General features: G+C 47.3%; 1 protein-coding gene across 5 annotated transcripts in view; it reads left to right on the plus strand.

The window, feature by feature from the left end:
- Positions 1-20,009, plus strand: part of SDK1 (sidekick cell adhesion molecule 1) — an 877,999-nt gene that overhangs the window by 713,640 nt on the left and 144,350 nt on the right. For all 5 annotated transcript variants that reach the window (XM_078074254.1, XM_078074256.1, XM_078074255.1 and 2 more), the window contains 3 exons: positions 967-1,082; positions 2,840-3,032; positions 16,860-16,958. In XM_078074254.1, the coding sequence (XP_077930380.1) occupies positions 967-1,082; positions 2,840-3,032; positions 16,860-16,958 (408 nt within the window). The remainder of the gene's footprint in view (positions 1-966; positions 1,083-2,839; positions 3,033-16,859; positions 16,959-20,009) is intronic.

Below are 20,009 nucleotides of genomic sequence, written 5' to 3' on the forward strand. Positions count from 1 at the left end.
CTAACAGCTAGCCATGTCACATCACTGCCTTTTTCAGAACACTTTGGATTCCCCATGGCCCACCATGTACGTTACCAACCACTGTGTTCGGCATAGGAGACATGCCCGACGCGACCCACCCACATCCTCAGCCCAGCTGCCCACGTGTGCCCCGTGTCTAGCCATGCTCACTCTTTCTCATGGTACTCCAGGGTTTTATAACACCAGGCCTTACTCCATCTTCCCAATGGAGAAGGCTTCCCTCTTCAGACATCTGCCCTTTCTTCCAGAACTAGTGCAGGTGCCTCGTGACCGCAGCCTTCTGTGCTTTCCTCGGGCAGATTCGGCTGCTGTCCTGGGCGTCCACTGCTCCAGAGAGTGATGTGCCTGTTTCGGTTACATGAGTATCTCCCCAAGATCATGACTTCTGGAAGGCAGGCCATTTGGCAAGCGTATAGCTGGTCAATAACAGAAAGACAAAATGGTGGTCCCTGTAACAGACAAAGAGAAATTTAGCCTCCAAATGAGTGAACAATCCATATGGGAGGGGATGCTTTTTTTTTTTTTTCCATATAGAGGATAAATGGTCTTGAAACATAGTGGTACGTAATGGGAGAGGGGGTTCTCTCAATGAAACCTTGCCTGGATCTCAAACCCTGAGTAACTGAGAAACAAACCAGAGAAAGCTCTCATTAACTATTTACCTGGGGATTCCTGGGAAAGCCTCACCCGTGGAATGAGATGATCCAGTCCACTTTTCTGCCAATGCCTTAAAGAATTCTCCAGCAGAAAATGAGAAATAGCCCCAGTTATTTTTCTTTGTAATGCCACTATTAGCTTCCAGAAACATTCATCACACTTCCCTGTTCTCAATGCCATAATGGCCTGTGAATCATGAGTGGCAGCTAAGAGTTTCTTTCTCATCTCTTCTCCCTACTGGGCCTCCTACCATTTGTTTTGGTGTCTTCCACGACGGCCTTGGAACAGTGCCTACTGCGCCCCCACAGAACGTGCAGACGGAAGCTGTGAATTCCACAACCATCCGGTTCCTCTGGAACCCTCCACCTCAGCAGTTCATCAACGGCATCAACCAGGGATACAAGGTACACAGACTTAGTTCAGAGTCCTGGGTGGCTGTCCTGGTCTGTCATGGTCTTGTGACCAACGAGAAGGCTGCCCACTCCTCATTTCATGGAGAACCCATTGTATCAAGTTACTGAGTGTGTTGGCTTTGGTGGTGGGGGTGGGGGTCACCATTTATCCAAGGTCTTATCTGCTCTACTGGTTCAGAAACTCACATTATTAGTTTTCAAGTGGGTGGTTCATATGTAACAGAGCGATTTCTTTTGAGAAAAGCCATCCATTTAAAAATTAGCAGTGGAAAACCTATCTCCGTTGATTGGAATCAGCATTTGTACAAACCACATCTTCCTGGAGAGGAGTCCTCTCAGAAGAGCCCAGCCTTAGAACAAAGGGCGCTAGATCAAGGGAATGATATTTCTATCAAGTAAAGATATTTACTCCCTCCCCGTCTCAACTTCGAGGAGAGTTGTGTTCATAGAACCAAGACCATTGAATTCAGGGCACCTACCTGGCCTGAATTAGAGACACAGATTCCCACTATGCAACTGCCCTCTGTTCTTAGCTACCAGGATATGTGAGCTTCATAGATGTATTTGGATGCAGTTTCCAAAAGTGTAGTCCATCCTGCCTTCTAGATCAGCGTCTGGTTGGACTTGGGGTCCCACCTTGATTTTACCTACAGCATAGTCACTAATGTCCTGCAATAGCAGGTAAACTCAGGGGAGATCTTAATGAAGAAAGGACTCCATGTGGTCTGCTTGAATTCTTCGTAATTTCAGATTCCAAGAGTATTATTTCCTTAGACACTTGGTTCACTTTTTTTTTCCCATTTGGATTCAACTTACAGAAACCCTTTTTTGTTTTCACTAGAAAGGCAGATGCAGCTAGAAATTCGCCCTGCCTTTTCTTTTCCTTTTAGACTCCCCAGAGGAATATACACTCAGAAGCTTTTTTGAAAGAAAATCATATTGATCAACCAAGATGATTTTGCCTCCTTGACTGTCCTGTCAAATCTTATTGGCAAGACCAGAGCATTCATTCGATGGCTCAGTGTCGGTTTGATCTATATAAAAATACGCTTTGTGTCCCACAGCATATCAACCTTCAAACCTAATTAACCCTGGAAATATTTGGTATCAAAGGAATTAAAAGTCACACTCATACATAATGTTGCTCAAACATTAAAACAACTTCCCTTGGAAAGTGTATATGTACTATATTTCTTTAAAATTGTAATTGACCTCCTAAAATTCTTTCCAGAAAACTAGTGTGACATAAATTGTAAATAATTAAGATTCCTTCCCATGGAATCAGAGGCTTCTCTTTGCGGCAGAGTAGGTGCTAGCTAAAAAATATCTGTGTTCATGTTTCGTTGATATTTGCATTTATGTTTCATTGTACTGATTAAGTCAAATAAAGATGGTGTTGTGTTTATTGCTTAGTGTTAAAAAACATTACGCTCTGCAACATCTTTAGGTGAGGAGAAAGTGAAGTTTTGAGGAGTGTCTGTTATTCCAACATGGGTCAAAGTAGATATTTATATATACATGTATAAAATATGTATACATGTACATATTTGTGTTCAATTATCTGTGAGATATACTTTCAACTCCATATTTTTAAGTGGGATCATAAAATGTAGGATTTATGGAGTTTCTTAATCATGACTTCGCTTTCTTTGAAGATATATTAATCACAAAATAAAAATCCTGATACAGACTCAAGAGTGAAGGTGTGCAGTTAAAAAGGATCTCTTTCTCAACCTGTCCCATCGCAGCTCCTCGCGTGGCCAGCTGAGGTCCCTGAGGCCACCACTATGGTCACCATTGCGCCAGATTTCCACGGAGTCCACCACGGGTATATAACGAACCTGCAGAAGTTCACTGCTTACTTCACCTCAGTTCTGTGTTTCACCACTCCAGGGGACGGGCCTCCAAGCACGCCTCAGCTCATATGGACTCACGAAGACAGTGAGTACTCCTCCACCATGTGTCTTCTCAACAGTCACAAGTCAGGTGTCAGGGAGGTCCAGACCACCGTCCTATCCCGTGCTGGGTGGGGGCCTAGGAGGGTCATCAGGAATGTCCGTGTCTTCAGAGTGTTTGCAGTCTGCGTACCCTGGGGAGATAAGTCAGTGGGAAGTATTGGTAATGAGCAGCGGAAGGTGGTCCCTGGAACTGGAAGCCAGGCTAGCGGAAAGAGTTCAGAGGGCCAGAGAAACAGTCTGGTCTTAGCCATGTGGTCCACCTGTGGTCTTGCTGGACTTCTCTTCCCCCACATTTCAACTTCCAGTCCCCTTACCTTCTTTTTTTTGTTCCAGTATTCTTTTTTTTTAATTTAAATTCAATTAATTAACATATAATGTATTATTGGTTGCAGAGGTAGAGGTTAGTGATTCATCAGTCTTATATAATACCCAGTGCTCATGACATCCCATGCCCTCCTTAATGTCCATCACCCAGTTACCCCATCCCCCACCCCTTCCCCTCAGCAACTCTCTTGATCATATGATCAAGAGTCTCTTACAATTTGTCTCCCTCTCTGATTCCATCTTGTTTTATTTTTCCCCTCCCTTCCCCTATGCTCCTCTGTTTTGTTTCTTAAATTCCACATATGAGTGAGATCATATTAATAATTGTCTTTCTCTGATCTGACTTATTTCACTCGGCAAAATACCCTCTAATTCCATCCACATTGTTGCAAATGTCAAGATTTCAATTTTTTTGATGGCTGAGTAGTATTCCATTGTATATATATACTACATATTCTTTATCCATTCATCTGTCGATGGACATCTGGGCTCTTCCCATAGTTTGGCTATTGTGGACATTGCTGCTATAAACATTGGGGTGCAGGTGCCCCTTCAGATCACTACATTTGTATCTTTGGGGTAAATCCCTAGTAGTGCAATTGCTGGGTCATAGGGTAGCTCTATTTCCAACTTTGGAGGAACCTCCATACTGTTTTCCAGAGTGGCTGCACCAGCTTGCATTCCCACCAACAGTGTAGGAGGATTCCCCTTTCTCTGCATCCTCACCAACATCTGTCATTTCCTGACTTGTTACTTTTAGCAATTCTGACTGGTGTGAGGTGGTATCTCATTGTGGTTTTCATTTGTATTTCCCTGATACTGAGTGATGTTGAGCATTTTTTCATGTGTCTGTTGTCCATTTGGATGTCTCCTTTGGAGAAATGTCTGTTCACATCTTCTGCCCGTTTCATGATTGGATTATTTGTTCTTTGGGTGTTGAGTTGGATAAGTTCTTTATAGATTTCGGATACTAGCCCTTTATCTGATAAGACATTTGCAAATATCTTCTTCCATTCTGTTGGTTGTCTTTTGGTTTTGTGGACTGTTTCCTTTGTAGTGCAAAAGCTTTTTATCTTGATCAAGTCCCAATAGTTCATTTTTGCCCTTGCTTCCCTTGCCTTTGGTGATGTGTCTAGGAAGAAGTTGCTGTGGCTGAGGTCGAAGAGGTTGCTGCCTGGGTTCTCCTTGAGGATTTTGATGGATTCCTGTCTCACATTTAGGTCTTTCATCCATTTTGAGTCTATTTTTGTGTATGGTGTAAGGAAATGGTCCAGTTTCATTCTTCTGCATGTGGCTGTCCAGTTTTCCCAACACCACTTGTTGAAGAGCCTTTTTCCATTGGACATTCTTTCCTGCTTTCTCAAAGATTAGAGTTGACCATAATGTTGAAGGTCCATTTCTGGGTTTTCTATTCTGTTCTATTGATCTATGTGTCTATTTTTGTGCCAGTACCATACTGTCTTGATGATTACAGCTTTGTAATAGAGCTTCAAGTCCAGAATTGTGATGTCCCCAGCTTTGGTTTTCTTTTTCAACATTCCTCTGGCTATTTGGGGTCTTTTCTGGTTCCATACAAATTTTAGGATTATTTGTTCCAGCTCTGTGAAAAAAGTTGATGGTACTTTGATAGGGACTGCACTGAATGTATAGATTGCTCTAGGTAGCATAGACATTTTAACAATATTTGTTCTTCCAGTCCATGAGCATGGAACGTTTTTCCATTTCTTTGTGTCTTCCTCAATTTCTTTCATGAGTGTTCTATAGCTTTCTGAGTACAGATCCTTTGCCTCTTTGCTTAGGTGTATTCCTAGGTATCTTACGGTTTTGGGTGCAGTTGTAAATGGGATCACCTCAATTTCTCTTTCTTCTGTCTCACTGTTAGTGTATAGGAATGCAACTGATTTCTGTGCATTGATTTTATATCCTGCCACTTTGCTGAATTCCTGTATGAGTTCTAGCAATTTTGGGGTGGAGTCTTTTGGGTTTTCCACATACAGTATCATGTCATCTGCAAACAGTGAGAGCTTGACTTCTTCTTTGCAGATTCGGATACTTTTTATTTCTTTTTGTTGTTTGATTGCTAAGGCTAGGACTTCTAGTACTATGTGGCACAACAGTGGTGATAGTGGACATCCCTGCCGTGTTCCTGACCTTAGGGGACAAGCTCTCAGTTTTTCCCCATTGAGAATGATATTCGCTGTGGGCTTTTTGTATATGGCTTTTATTATATTGAGATATGTTCCCTCTATCCCTACACTGTGAAGAGTTTTAATCAAGGAAAGATGCTGTACTTTGTCAAATGCTTTTTCTGCATCTATTGAGAGGACCATATGGTTCTTGTCCTTTCTTTTATTCATGTAGTGTATCATGTTGATTGATTTGAGGATGTTGAACCACCCCCTGCAGCTCAGGAATAAATCCCACTTGGGTGTGGTGAATAATCCTTTTAATGTACTGTTGGATCCTATTCACTAGTATCTTGGTGAGAACTTTGGCGTCCATGTTTATCAGGCATATTGGTCTGTAATTCTCCTTTTTTGGTGGGGTCTTTATCTGGTTTGGGGATCAAGGTAACACTGGCCTCATAGAAAGAGTTTGGAAGTTTTCCTTCCATTTCTATTTTTTGAAACAGCTTCAGAAGAATAGGTATTAATTTTTCTTTAAATGTTGGGTAGAATTCCCTTGGGAAGCCATCCAGCCCTGGATACTTGTTTGTTGGGAGATTTTTGATTACTGCTTCCACTTCCTTGCTGGTTATGGGTCTGTTCAGGTTTTCTATTTCTTCCTGGTTCAGTTTTGGTAGTTTATACATCTCTAGGAATGCATCCATTTCTTCCAGGTTGCCTAATTTGTTGGCATATAGTTGCTCATAATACGTTCTTATAATATGTTCTTATAATATAGTATGTTCTTATTGTTTGTATTTCTTTGGTGTTGGTTGTGATCTCTCCTCTTTCATTCATGATTTTATTTATTTGGGTCCTTTCTCTTTTCTTTTTGATAAGTCTGGCCAGGGGTTTATCAGTCTTATTAATTCTTTCAAAGAACCAGCTCCTAGTTTCGTTGATCTGTTCTACTGTTCTTTTGGTTTCTATTTCACTGGTTTCTGCTCTGATCTTTATTAATTCTCTTCTCCTGCTGGGTTTAGGCTTTATTTGCTGTTCTTTAGCTCCTTTAGGTGTAAGGTTAGGTTGTGTATTTGAGACCTTTCTCATTTCTTGAGAAAGGCTTGTAGTGCTATATACTTCCCTCTTAGGACCATCTTTGCTGCATCCCAAAGGCTTTTGAACAGTTCTGTTTTCATTTTCATTTGTTTCCATGAATTTTTAAAATTCTTCTTTAATTTCCTGGTTGACCCATTCATTCTTTAGTAGGATGATCTTTAGCCTCCATGTATTTGAGTTTTTTTCCAAATTTCCTCTTGTGACTGAGTTCCAGTTTCAAAGCATTGTGGTCTTAAATATGCAGGGAATGATCCCAGTCTTTTGGCAGTGGTTGAGACCTGATTTGTATCCCAGTATGTGATCTCTTCTGGAGAATGTTCCATGTGTACTTGAGAAGAATGTGTATTCTGTTGCTTTAGGATGGAATGCTCTGTATATATCTGTGAAATCCATCTGATCCAGTGTGTCATTCAAAGCCCTTGTTTCTTTGTTCATCTTCTGCTTAGATGATCTGTCCATTGCAGTGAGTGGGGTGTTAAAGTCCCCTACTATTATTGTATAATTATCAATGTGTTTCTTTAATCTTGTTATTAATTGGTTTATGTAATTGGCTGCTCCCATGTTAGGGGCATAAATATTTACAATTGTTAGTTATTCTTGTTGGATAGACGCTTTAATTATGATAGTGTCCTTCCTCATCTTTTATTACAGTCTTTGGTTTAAAATCTAATTTGTCTAATATAAGGATTGCTACCCTGGCTTTCTTTTGATGTCCATTAGCATGGTAAATGGTTTTCCACCCCCTTTCTTTCAATCTGGAGGTGCCTTTGGGTCTAAAATGTGTCTCTTGCAGACAACATATCGATGGGTCTTGCTTTTTTTTTTTTTTAAAGATCTTATTTACTTATTTGAGAGAGAGAGACACAGCGAGAGAGGGACCACAAGCAGGGGGAGTGGGAGAGGGAGAAGCAGACTCCCCGCGGAGCAGGGAGCCCAATGCAGGGCTCGATCCCAGGACCCTGGGATCATGACCTGAGCCGAAGGCAGACGCTTAATGACTGAGCCACCCAGGCGCCCCGGGTCTTGCTTTTTTATACAATCTGATACCCTGTGTCTTTTGACTGGGGGCATTTAGCCCATTTATATTCAGAGTAACTATTGAAAGATAGGAATTTAGTGCCATTGTATTACCTGTAAAGTCACTGTTTCTGTATATTGTCTCTGTTCCTTTCTGGTCTATGTTACTTTGGGGCTCTCTCTTCACTTAAAGGATCCCCTTTAATATTTCGTGCAGGACTGGTGTAGTGGTCACAAATTCTTTTAGTTTCTGTTTGTCCTGGAAGCTTTTTATCTCTCCTTTTATTTTGAATGACATCCTTGCTGGATCAAGTATTCTTGGCTGCATGTTTTTCTCATTTAGCACCCTGAATATATCATGCCAGTCCTTTCTGGCCTGTCAGGTCTCTGTGGATAGATCTGCTGCCAGTCTAATGTTTCTACCCTTGTAGGTTACAGACCTCTTGTCCCGAGCTGCTTTCAGGATTTTCTCTTTGTCTCTGAGATTTGCAAGCTTCACTATTATATGTCGAGGTGTTGACCTATTTTTATTGATTTTGAGGGGGGTTCTCTGTGCCTCCTGAACTTGAATGCCTGTTTCCCTCACCAGATTATGTACATTCTCTGCTATAATTTACTCCAATATATCTTCTTCCCCCCCTTTCCTCTTCTTCTGAGATCCCCATTATTCTAATATTGTTTCACTTTATGGTATCATTTATCTCTTGAATTCTCGCCTCGTGATCCAGTAGTTGTTTATCTCTCTTTTTCTCAGCTTCTTTGTTCTCCATCATTTGGTCTTCTATATCACTAATTCTTCCTTCTGCCTCCATTTTTGATTACACCTTATTAATAGCCTTTTTGATTTTGACTTGGTTAGATTTTATTTCTCCAGAAAAGGATTCTCTAGTGTCTTCTATGCTTTATTCAAGCCCAGCTAGTATCTGTATAATCGTCATTCTGAACTCTAGTCCTGACATCTTACTTATGTCCATACTGATTAGGTCCTTGGCAGTCAGTACTGCCTCTTGTTCTCTTTTTTGAGGTGAGTTTTTCCATCTTGTCATTCTGTCCAGAGAAGAATTACATGAACAAGAGAACAAAATACTAAAACGGCAACAATGACCCCAGAGAAATATACACTAAACAAATCAGAAGAGACCCAAAACAAAAAACCAAACAAAAAAAAAGAGAATATAACCAGACAGGTGAACAGAACAGAACAATACACTGGATCTTTTGTGTATTTTGATCTGTTTATTAGAAGAAACTGCATCCCAAAATTGTGAAGAAAGAAAAACTTACATACACACACACACACACACACACAAATAAAATTAAATACAATGAAAGGGTAGAATGTAAGTGTAAAAATGAAAATTAAAAAAGATTTTTAAAAAAGAGTTGATAAAATAAGACATTGTTTAAAAAAGGAAAGAGAAAAAAAATAAAATTGAAAGACTAAAGAGTTGTGGGAAAAAAATCATGAATTCTATATACTATTTTCCCCCTAGCACTGGAATTTTGCAGTTCTCACTGATCTGTAAAGTTGGTCTTGGCTGGATGTTCTTGCTGATCTTCTGGGGTGAGGGGCCTATTGTGCTGATTCCCAAGTGTCTTGGCCTGAGGAGGAATTGCACCACCCTTGACGGGGCCAGGTTAAATAATTTGCTCTGGATTGCTCTAGGTGGCTTTTGTTCTCTGAAGGCTTTTCGTGCCATTCTAGAGGATGAGAATGAAAATGGCGTCTTCCGAATCTCTGGCCCCGGAGCCAAAAGCTTGGGGCCCCACTCCTTAGTGAGCCCTCAGGGAAAAGCAGCCAATCCCTCCTCTCTCCCTGGTCTCTAGCCCCACTCCAAACATTTCTATCTCAGGCACATGACCCCGCTTTGCGTCTCCAAACCCTGCAGACTCCTGCGGTGCTCACCCACCCCGCTCCTCCCTGGGGGGAGAGGGGGAGGGTCTTGCTGAGGTCCTGCCGCTTGGTGGGCCCCTGCTTGGAGAGCAGTCACCCAACTGTGCCACAGTTCGCAGTATATGTCAATCCCGAGCTGAGAGCCCACTCCTGGGCTCGCTGATTGCAGCCGGCTTCCCTGCTCTGATGCCTGGGAGCTCTGCCACACTCAGGCACCCCCAGTCTTCCTGGGACCCTGGGGATCCTGAGACCACACTGTCCCACCTAGGGTTCTGCCCCACTTTGTTGCCTGAGCGCCTTTCAGGTAGCAACGTCCTTCACTGGAGCAGACTTCTAAAAGTTCTGATTTTGTGCTCCACGGCTCTATCACTTTCCAGTGCTGGCTGATGGAGGCTCCCTCCCCCTATGGTTTATCTTTCGATATATTGCCTCGGATTCACTTCTCCACATCTCCTACTTTGCAGAAAGAGTCGCCTTTTTATTTGTAGAATTGCAACTATTCTTTTCTTACATCTCCGGTTGTGTTCGCAGGTGTTCAGAATGATTTGATAGAAATCTAGCTGAATTCCTGGGACCAGACAAAACTAAGATCTCCCACTCCTCCGCCATCTTGCCAGATCCCTTACCTTCTTCTTGAACGCCCTGTCAGGCCTCCTGGCTGTGCCTTCCCTGACCCTCCCCAGGGCGGCTCTACCCAACCCCTCTGAGCACCTTCACTTGGCATGGTCCCCATCTGCTCAGTTCAGACCACCTCCTTCTCTGCCCTCAGGCTGACACCTGCGGAAAACATTATGTGGTGAAGCTCCCTGAGAAAATGCCCACAGATGTGCACCAACACTTGAATGTGGGAAGGTTCATTGCATTTATTTGTAATTGGAAAAAAGAAAGAAAAACATGCAAATGTTCCACAGGGGTGTAATTTTAAAAATTATGGAATGACAGTATACTAAATATTTTGTCATTATTAAAAGGTTTTTAGAGAAAATAGTCATGATCTAGTTGTTAGGTGAAAAAAATAATATGCGAAACTATAGGAGATCCAAATTTTATAAAAACACACTTGTATAAAACTAAATGAGATGACAAAAAACCTTGAAAGAAACATGTCACACTTCTGACAGTTGTTATATCTATGTGGTGTGATCATGCGTATTTTCTACATTTTTGTTTGGATTTTGCCACATATTCTCATTTCTACAGTGGGTATGTACTCTCTTTATAAGGAGAATTGAAACTAGCATATGTTTAAAAAAAAGTCACCCGGGGCTGCCACTTGCCTGTCCTCCAGCTTCCTCCTGTCCCGGCCACGGGGCTCTGGGCGTGGCCGGCCTCCTGTACCACTGAGGGTGCCGTGCCCAGCCTGCCCTGCTCCCCAAGGCCTCGGCTTCACTGTACTCACCAAGGTGGCGTTTACAGAGGTCAAGGCCGTCCAAGATGGGAATCCTCCCCCTCTGCTCCCATATCAGGGCCCCTCTGTTCTCACCCCAGTTCCTCTCTCGGAGGATGAAGAGTCTGACCGGTTGTCAGCCCACAAATACGCTTAGATCTCCCTCATCCGAAAGTGGCAACTCTGCGCCCACCCCGGCACGTTGAGTACCTGGTGAGCTCACTTCCTTCTCGGAGAAGCTATTCCTTGGACCCCTAACCTCTCACACTCCCCGTAATGCTTAGCAGCCGCTCTCACCCCACCCCTGAACTGTGACCACCTTACCAAACATACAGTTTTGTCAGCTGCTGCGACTGCATTGGGTGATACGATCGTGTGGTTTTTCTTTTTAGCGAGTTGTTGATACAGCGGATTGATTTTCAAATGTTGAACCAGCCTTGCACACTTGGAAGAAATCCCACTTGGTCCTAGTTCGTAATTATTGTTTACGTTGTTGGATTTTGTTTGCTAATACTTTGTGGGTGAGTTTTTGCATCCAGGTTGACAAGAGATATTGGTCTGCAGTTTTATTTTCCTGGACTTACTGTCTGTCTGGTGTAGTGTCAGGGTAATGCTGGTCTCATAAAGTAAGTTTGGAAGTGCTCCCCCTCTTCTGCTTCCTTTCCTTCTTTTTTTTTCTTAACGATTTATTTATTTATTTGAGAGAGAAAGTGCATGAGCAGGGGGAGGGGCAGAGGGAGAGAGAATCCTAAGCAGACTCCGCGCTGAACACAGAGCACAGCGCAGGGTTCGATCTCACGAGATCATGACCTGAGCTGAAACCAAGAGTCAGATGCTCAACCGACTGAGCCACCCAGGCACCCCAGCCCCTCTTTGGCTTTCCAGAAGAGATTGTGTAAAACTGGTGTCAATCCTTCTTTAAATGTTTGGTGGCGTTTTCCAGTGAAATCCTCTAGGCCTGGGTATTTCTTTTGGGAGGGACATTTTAATTATAAACTCAGTGTCTCCAGTAGTCATTATACTATTCTGTTGTCTGCTTAATCTTGGTTGAGTGTTGGCAGTCTGTGATTTTTCAGGGAACCGATCCCCTCAGGTGTCCAGTGTGCGTGTAACGTTGCTGGCAGTAATCCCTGGGTATCGTCCCGTGGCTGAGGAGATGTCCCCATCTTTCTCGTTTCATCCCTGATATTGCTGATCTCTTTTTCTATTTCTGCCATTCTTCCTAGAGATTTGTCAGTTTTATTGATTTTTTTTTTTTTTTTGGAGGAACCAGCTTCTTATTTCATTGAGCTTTCTCTGTTGTTTTCTGATTTTCAGTTTCATTGATTTTTGCTGCTAATATTTCCTTCCTTCTGCTTTCTTTGGGTTTATTTTTTGGTCTTCCTTTTTTAATTTCTTGAGGTAGGTACTTAAACTATTGATTTGAGGCCTGTCCTCATTTTGTTTATAAACAGTGCCATAAATTTTCCTCTCCACACTGCTTTAGATGTATCCCACATATTTTGGCATATTGTGTTTCATTTTCACTCAGTTCTTTTATTCCCTTTGAGACTTCCTGTTTGGCCCATGAATTATTTAGAATTGTGCTAGTTAGTTTGGAGATTTTCCTCTTGTCTTTCTGCTACTGATTTCTCGCCTGATTCCATTATGGTCAGAGAGCACACTGTACAATTTCAATTCCTTTAAGTTTACTGAAGTTTGCTTTATGGCCCAGCAGATGCTCAGTCTTGGTGAATGTTTCATGAGCGCTTGAAAGGAATAATGTGTATTCTGCTATGAAACCCGCTTTTCAATTATAAATTGTATATACCACCCCCAAAAATAGTTTAGGATTAAAGGAGAAGGTTGATGAAGTTTAGCTTTTCCATTTTTAAAGAAAAAAAATGTGTGCCTATCTTATCAAGTCTTGTTCCTACTGTGATAATGTTATAATTAAACGTTGATTGATCGGTCCATTCATCATCTGTCCAACGCAGAAATGCATGTGCACGCTTATATTCGGGTGTCTTTGGAGCGCCTACTGTGTGCGAGGTAGGCAGCTGGGTGTTGAAAGGGTTGCAGAGATAAGTAAGCCGAGCCTCTGCCTGTGGAGCTTCTCCCCTAGTCAGATGTGAGGGACGTGGCTGAGGCCAGTGCCCCCGAGGAGGGAGGTCTGGAGAAGTGGCTGTAGCCGCCCAGCGAAGAGCGTCTGGTCAAGGAGCATCAGGTGTCAGGTGAGTCTTGTAGAGGAGGCAGCAGCTCAGCTGGGTCCTGACCGATGAGACTTCCATGCAGAGAATGGCTGAGGGCATTCCAGGTGGGAGGAACAGCGTCCGTGGCGGCAAGGAGAGTACACGAGTGTGAGAGAGTACGAGCGAGGTGTTGGGCGAGGCTGTGGTGCAGCTTGTGGGGGTTGGGGAGGGGATGAGCTCCAGAAAACAAGAGTCAGAAGAGTCTCAACTGCTAAGAGCTCCAGAAAACAAGAGTCAGAAGAGTCTCAACTGCTAAGTTCAGGCACTTGGACAGACCCACAGAAGGTTCTCCATGAGGGGTGTTATTTGAATCAATCCGTGTTTCAGAAGTTCTGTCTGGGGTTTGTGAGGATGCACTGGAGGTAAAGGTGAAGGAAGCTGGGAAGAAGGCACAAGATTAAGAGAGCCCACACCCATGCTGTGGGGACAGCGGTAAGGGGAGATGGATCCTGAAGACATGTCACGGGGAATTTGGAGGCTCATTAATAGATGGGTGGAAGGAATTATCTACGATGACTCAACATGCTTTGGTTGATGTGACTGCGTAGTGATGATGCCAGCAGTCGAAGTGTGGGACACGGTCTCGGGCGAGGATGCTCCGCCGACTTGGGACGCACACGGTGTGCGGTGGCTGTGGGGCGTCTGGGCCCGGGTGTCTGAAGTGGGTTGGGGGTTCCTAACAATTTGCGATTGTGATCTTACTTTCCAGGAAAGGGTTAGGGAAGGTAATTGAATATGTGGTCTAACCCCAGATGGAAATATCTGAAATCCGTTCCACCTCAGGGTGTCTGAGCTCCAAGGTCCCCAGCAGTTAAAGCCCCCTAAGCAGATGAAGTTGCTGTAGGGATCAGGTGGGCAGTGTAGGACAAGGGGGCTAAGAGAAGGGTGACGCTGGTGGGCTCTGGCCCAGTCGTGTGGGACTGAGGGTGCAGAGGGGCTGCGCAGGGGGCCCGTGCGGGGTCTCGGAGGAGGAAGGAGCCTGGTTTGGATGAAGGGTACTTTCTGCACTCATCTGTAGGAAGGCTCAACCCAGCCCCCTTACGTGAGTAGATGGGGTGGGGAAGGCAGTGCTAGGGGACGAATGTTACAGCACCCCCCCTTATAGCTAGCTCTTCATTATGTGGACGTTTTCCTCTGTTTCATTTATTCAAAGAAGAGGCCAGGGCAACACCTCTGCTCAAGCCACAGCCTGGTCCAAGTGGATATCAGACTTCACTTTTCAGAGGATGTTTATTAAAAATACAAAGTGGCAGAAGAAGGTAACTCCTTCCAAAGAAAAGAGAGAAGACTCCTGGCTGAATTCTTTGCTTAAAAAAAAAAAAAAAAAATTCCCAGTTGTTGCCAGTTAAGCAAGCAGACAGACATGGTGGGGAGACATCCCGTTAAGCTCCGTGGCCAGGAAACAGAACCTTAAGTGCATTTTTGCCCACCATTAGTAGGTAAAAAGAGAAACTGGAAATTTCTTTCTTGGGAATTGAGAAAACTGGAAGTGATGTCATCTTTTTAGAATTTTTCTAACAGAGTCACCATTTTTCAGTAGCTGGGGAGCCTACTGATGCTGTTCAGAGCATGGACTATGTCACGGCAAGGTTGAGGGAGGGCGGATGGCTTGGCCCGGCGGGTGCTGGAGGCACGGCCCCCCCGTGCTCTCTGGCTGAGGCACCTCCCTTGGCTCCGCATCCCGCAGGCCTCCTTTTCCAAAGCTCTGACGCGATACGGGGTGAGAACTTGGGGGTGGGGTGGGGAGGGCGGGCAACCAGTGAAGAGGAAACAAAATATAAATTTTAAGCCTAGACGTTGTCAGCTGGTTCCAGCAGAGCTAGAGGACAGCACATTTGGGCAGGAATCCAAGCAGCAGAAACACTGAGAATATAAAAGGAGCAAAAAGCTTTCTTTGCTGCTCTATCGATGGAAAAAAAAGCAAGTCTGTTCAAAAATCCGCCAGGATGTCTTTCTGGAAACTCAAACCTGGAGGAGGATGAGCTGGATTCGACAGCCATCCTATGTGACCATCTCCCCCGCTCAGAGAGTGGCCTTTGTTGGTGTTTGAGCTCATCCATAAAACATCTTGAAAGTTTCACCCAGATGAGTGTATTTGCTGAGGCTGTTTCCATCTTTTTTTTTTTTTTAATCAGAAGTTGTGTTAGGAGGCTTTGTCCAGGTACCAGCTGAGAAGCAGGTACGGAATCTGCCATCTGGGCAAGCAAGGCCGACAGAACAGGGGTGAGGCTTCTCTGCGGGGATGCCCCCAACTCTGCTCTTGGGCAGGACAACCGACACCCTTGTCTTCATGCTCTCCGATTTTAAGCTTGAAATATTACATCGTGGTATGTGATTAAAAAGATCTCGGTGTAGCACATTCAGGGCCCGAGCAGGGAGTCACGAGGCAGGGGCAGCTCAGGAGGAGGCTGGTGTCCCCGCTGGGCATGGGGCATGTGCTTAATCGGTCTCTGCTGAGCAAGTGGGTCCCTTGGCTCCTCTCCCTCTCCTTCTGTTCCTCCTTTGTCTCTGATTCTGGCCCCACAATCCTCCCCTCCTTCCTCCCTGACTCGGTCAAGTGCAGTCTCTGGGGTTGGGCACCGGGAGGGGGAGGCCTGTGGGGCCTTGCAGAGGCAAGCAGAGCAAACCTGAGCGAGCAGCCCCACCAGCTGCAGGAAATGGCCGGCTGACCCACGCCTGGCTCCGTCAGCGGTGGAGCCCATCTCTGTCCCTTCCCTCGCCCCCATCCCCAGGCCATCCCAGACTCCAGCCTCCCGTAAAGCACTTCCTTTTCCCTCTGCCCCCCCCCCCAGGCCCACCCCCACAGAGCGGGAAGGAAGCAGCCCTATGAGAGGGCCTGCAAGCAGGGGCTCCGTGTCCTCACTGACCTGGCCTGGCCTTGCAAGCCACAGCTGCAAGCGGTCGAGGGGTCTGGGCAGGAGGCTCGTCAGGGCCCCTGGAGCTGAATATCCGTGACCTTGGACTGCTCACCTCACGGTGGCCCTCTCGGACTTTTACTCTGGTGCTTTCCAAAGTGGCAGACATTTCCTCTGAGAAATGACTTTGTGTTGGGTTAGTAAGACAACTAGGAACTAAGAGTAGCAGCTAACGTCCGGGGACAGGCCTCCAACCCAGCAGCTCCTCGTTAAAGCACGACGCCGTGCCTCTGCCCTCCTGCGTCACAGAGAACAGCCGCGCACAAAGAAACTCCTGGCAAAGGAGCACATTCTTGCTGGATCTTTCTCACAGCGCTGGCCCCGTGGAGCCCCTCGAGGGGAGCAGGGGTGGGGAGCCTGGAGCTCTGGGTCGGGTCTGCAGGTGTCGCCCTGCGGCCAGGGGTGGGCAGGCCTGGCTGCACAGAGCAGGGACCCCACACCAGCCAGACGCTCACTGCGAGGCGTGTCCGGGGACGCTGGGCGCTAGCCACTGCTTTTCAGGACCCAGCCAGCCTGCTTGCTCTCATTAGAGTAGATCAAGGAGAAGGAGGTGTGTATAAGTCTCTTGCCTGTCTTTGGTTCTCCGCATGGCTGGGATGCCGCTGATAAAACATTTTATGTGCCCAGAACCAGGATGCCTTCTGCACCTCGAACTCCCTCCCCTCTTCTGGGTTTTTACTGGCATTTCCTTCGAGTCCGGCCTGCGGGCCCCAGCCCAGGCTCCCACTTCCCTTCCCTGGTTAGAACTTTCCGCACACATCTGACCCAAAGAAAAAGGGGCTCTTGTATTAACGGGTGACTTTATTTTTGATTGCTAGAACCAGGAGCTGTAGGACATCTGAGTTTCACGGAGATTCTGGACACATCCCTCAAGGTCAGCTGGCAGGAGCCTCTGGAGAAGAATGGTATCATTACAGGTTAGTATCCCTGTCTCGGAAAAAGGAAAAACAAGCTGGCCCCAACAAGGGACATGGGCATTGCTGCAAACAGCCCAGCTGGCCGGGGCCACGGGCACCAGAGGCCTCTGGGAGGTGGACACGTCTGCTTGGCCGTCGGCAGAGGGCTCAGTCACCACACCCGGCACCGTGCCCCCGGGACCCCACCTCCTGCGGGGCATGTCCCTGCATGGGCTGTGGCCTCCGAGTCTTGTCTTAACAAACCTCCAAAGCCTTTGTTCAGGGAGAATCCGCATTTCATGGCACATCCCCTCACATGCACCGTCCCCCACGGTTCTCTTAGCAACGCGGCAAGGTCTGTGCCCATATCATGACCCATTGGCAGAGGAAGCTGAGGCCCGGAGAGGCCCGCCTTCAGCACACGTGCACCGGATGCCGACCCCGCACTGAAATGCTGCCGATCTGGCAGTGGCCAGGTCCCTCCCCGCCTAAACCAGGGCGCCACAGCGGAGCCCGGGTGTCCTGGCTCCGGCGCCCCTAATCCTCCACCCAGTGCCCCCTGGGACCCGAGGTGAGGACAGCCAGCCTGCCAGGCGCCCAGACAGACTCCTCTCGGGCTGCAGGTGTCTCTTGTGGGGCTTTGATGATTTTTTTCAAACAGAAGAGCTTTAACCTTTCAGATTAAAGCTTAATTTAAGTCTTGGCTTGAAAAACAAAATTCTGGGTGGCTTCGGCCTCAGGGGAAGGTGGGAGCCTCACCTTGCCTCCCAGGCCCTCCATTTCTTCGTGGGGCTGCAGGGACGAGGCAGCAGGGCCACGGCCGCCAGTGGCGCCATCCGTTTCGAGAACGGTACTTGAAATGTCAAGCCAGCCGCTTGGTGTGGGACATGTAGTTTGTGGCAGGCGCTCTCTGGGACTGCCTGCAACACCTCCCGTCACGTCCAGGGCTTCTGCCTCTGCCCTCTAAGCCTGGACCCCGAGGCTACAGGGGGACCCAGCTCCTGAGCGAGTCGCATCCATCCTGCTTGTGAGTCTGCTCGGAGCCTGGGCCACGTTCCTTGTCCCTCGCCCCACCACCCACAGAAGCCTGTGGGAGCCCACCCACACTAGCAGGTGCACCAGGGAGACCAGCAGTGAGGTCTGTCCCCCCTGCCTGGCCTCGCGGCTCAGGGCCCCTTCCCCCGCCGTGTCCAGGCAGCAGCAGTTTGTTTGTCCAAACAACCACGAAGCACCTCCTACAACCCCCGTCTGAGACCGGGGGTGGTGCTGTCCCACGGCCCCATGGCCAGCAGGGGACCAGGCCAGCACAGGGATTCAAGTGTCTGTGTTCTGGCCTCTACATCCTCAGTGTGCTGGCAGTGGGGTTCGAACCGTGCTCCTAACCCCAGAGCAGAGAGAGGTTCCCATCTTCCTGGGCTCACAGCCTCTCACCAAGTCTCTCAAGGTACCAGGGCCAAAGAAGCCCTTCACAGCTGTTTTGGAGGTCACTTGGTGCAAACACCTGATTTATACGCTAACAACAGCTGTTTGAAATGAACTGAAAGAAAAACACATTTGTATTTTCTTCTTCAAGCTAATAGGATGTGTGTTCCTGATGTTCCTGATTGGATCAGGCTCTGCCCACCTTCCTGAATGTGGGATCGGAGTGGACCCCACCACCTTAATTTCCCACATCAGTCTTCATGCTGTACCTGCTCCTCTATCACAGAAACCACCAGAAACTCAGCTTCGCAAAGACAGGATGTGTCCCAGACGGGTGCATAGCACACCCTGACCCTGACCTTGGGAACAGCTCAAGCTCGAGCTCCCCGTCGTCCTCTGGGGACACAGGCGGGAGGTGCCCAGCATCACCGTGTCCCCGTGCTGTTTATGGGGCTCTAGGCAGTGTCCCCTCCTGGTGCCAACCCCTCCTACTTTTTGTCCACAAAACACCCATAGTCCACAACACTCCTGTGCTCGGCCGGAGCCCCCTACAGACCACGCCCCAGAGGTCACCCTGCTCTGAAGCCGCCTGTGCCCCTAAGTTTTAACCAGAGTACGTGTGTGGGTCTGGGTCGACCTTCAGAGCTAATGCTTTGAAATACCCACGGTGAACAATAATGTAACTCCGGGAAGGGGGAGCCACTGCTGGAACGGGACCGCAGGACCCAGGACGTGTGTTCAGGACCCACAGTGAACAACAACGTAACTCCGGGAAGGGGGGGCCGCTGCTGGAACGGGACCGCAGGACCCAGGACGTGTGTTCAGGACCCACGGTGAACGACAACGTAACTCCGGGAAGGGGGAGCCACTGCTGGAACGGGACCGCAGGACCCAGGACGTGTGTTCAGGACCCACGGTGAACGACAACATAACTCCGGGAAGGGGGGGCTGCTGCTGGAACGGGACCGCAGGACCCAGGACGTGTGTTCCGCAGTCTCTCAGCACAGGATCGCCAGTGTGACTACGTACAATCACAGAGGGCTCCCGCCGCCCGCAGCAGAGGGACCGAACACGGTGGGGGTGGGTAGAGAAGAGAGCCCGTTCCGCTCGACTTGGCTTTAAGCCATACAGAGGGAGGACAAAGCAAGCCAGGCAGTGCTAGGGAAAAGAGAAAAACAAAACACCAAAAGCGCAAAACGGGAGGCTGCCCTTGGAAGCAGAGAGTCTCCAGCAGAGCCCTTGGGGACCGGTCGGTCCTGTGGCTGGAACGAGGGTTGTGCTCACCATCCCTCTCGGAAGCGGAGCATCCGGCTGCCTGCTCCGCCCGTGGGCGTCCTGCCGGCCGAGCCTCAGAAGCCTGGCTAGGGCTCCTGGGTAGACGTATGCACACGGAGACTTCCCTTCCTTCAGATACACGTGTGGTCCTTCGAGAACACACCCACACCTCACTCCTGCTGCAAATCTTTGGGGAAGCCCATGGGCGCACGTCCTCCCCGAGCAGGGCCAGCATGTCCCGGCTGAGCGGTGCTTGCCAATACTCCAATTTATGATCCTCCGTTCTCGCCAGCTAATAGGGCTTAATGAACTCATTTTCGTATTCTATTTAAACAAATCCGTGTGGTTACAAGCAGCAGCCTATAGTCTATGTGG

The sequence above is a fragment of the Halichoerus grypus genome, chromosome 6, assembly GCF_964656455.1.
Source record: "Halichoerus grypus chromosome 6, mHalGry1.hap1.1, whole genome shotgun sequence".
NCBI lineage: Eukaryota > Metazoa > Chordata > Mammalia > Carnivora > Phocidae > Halichoerus > Halichoerus grypus.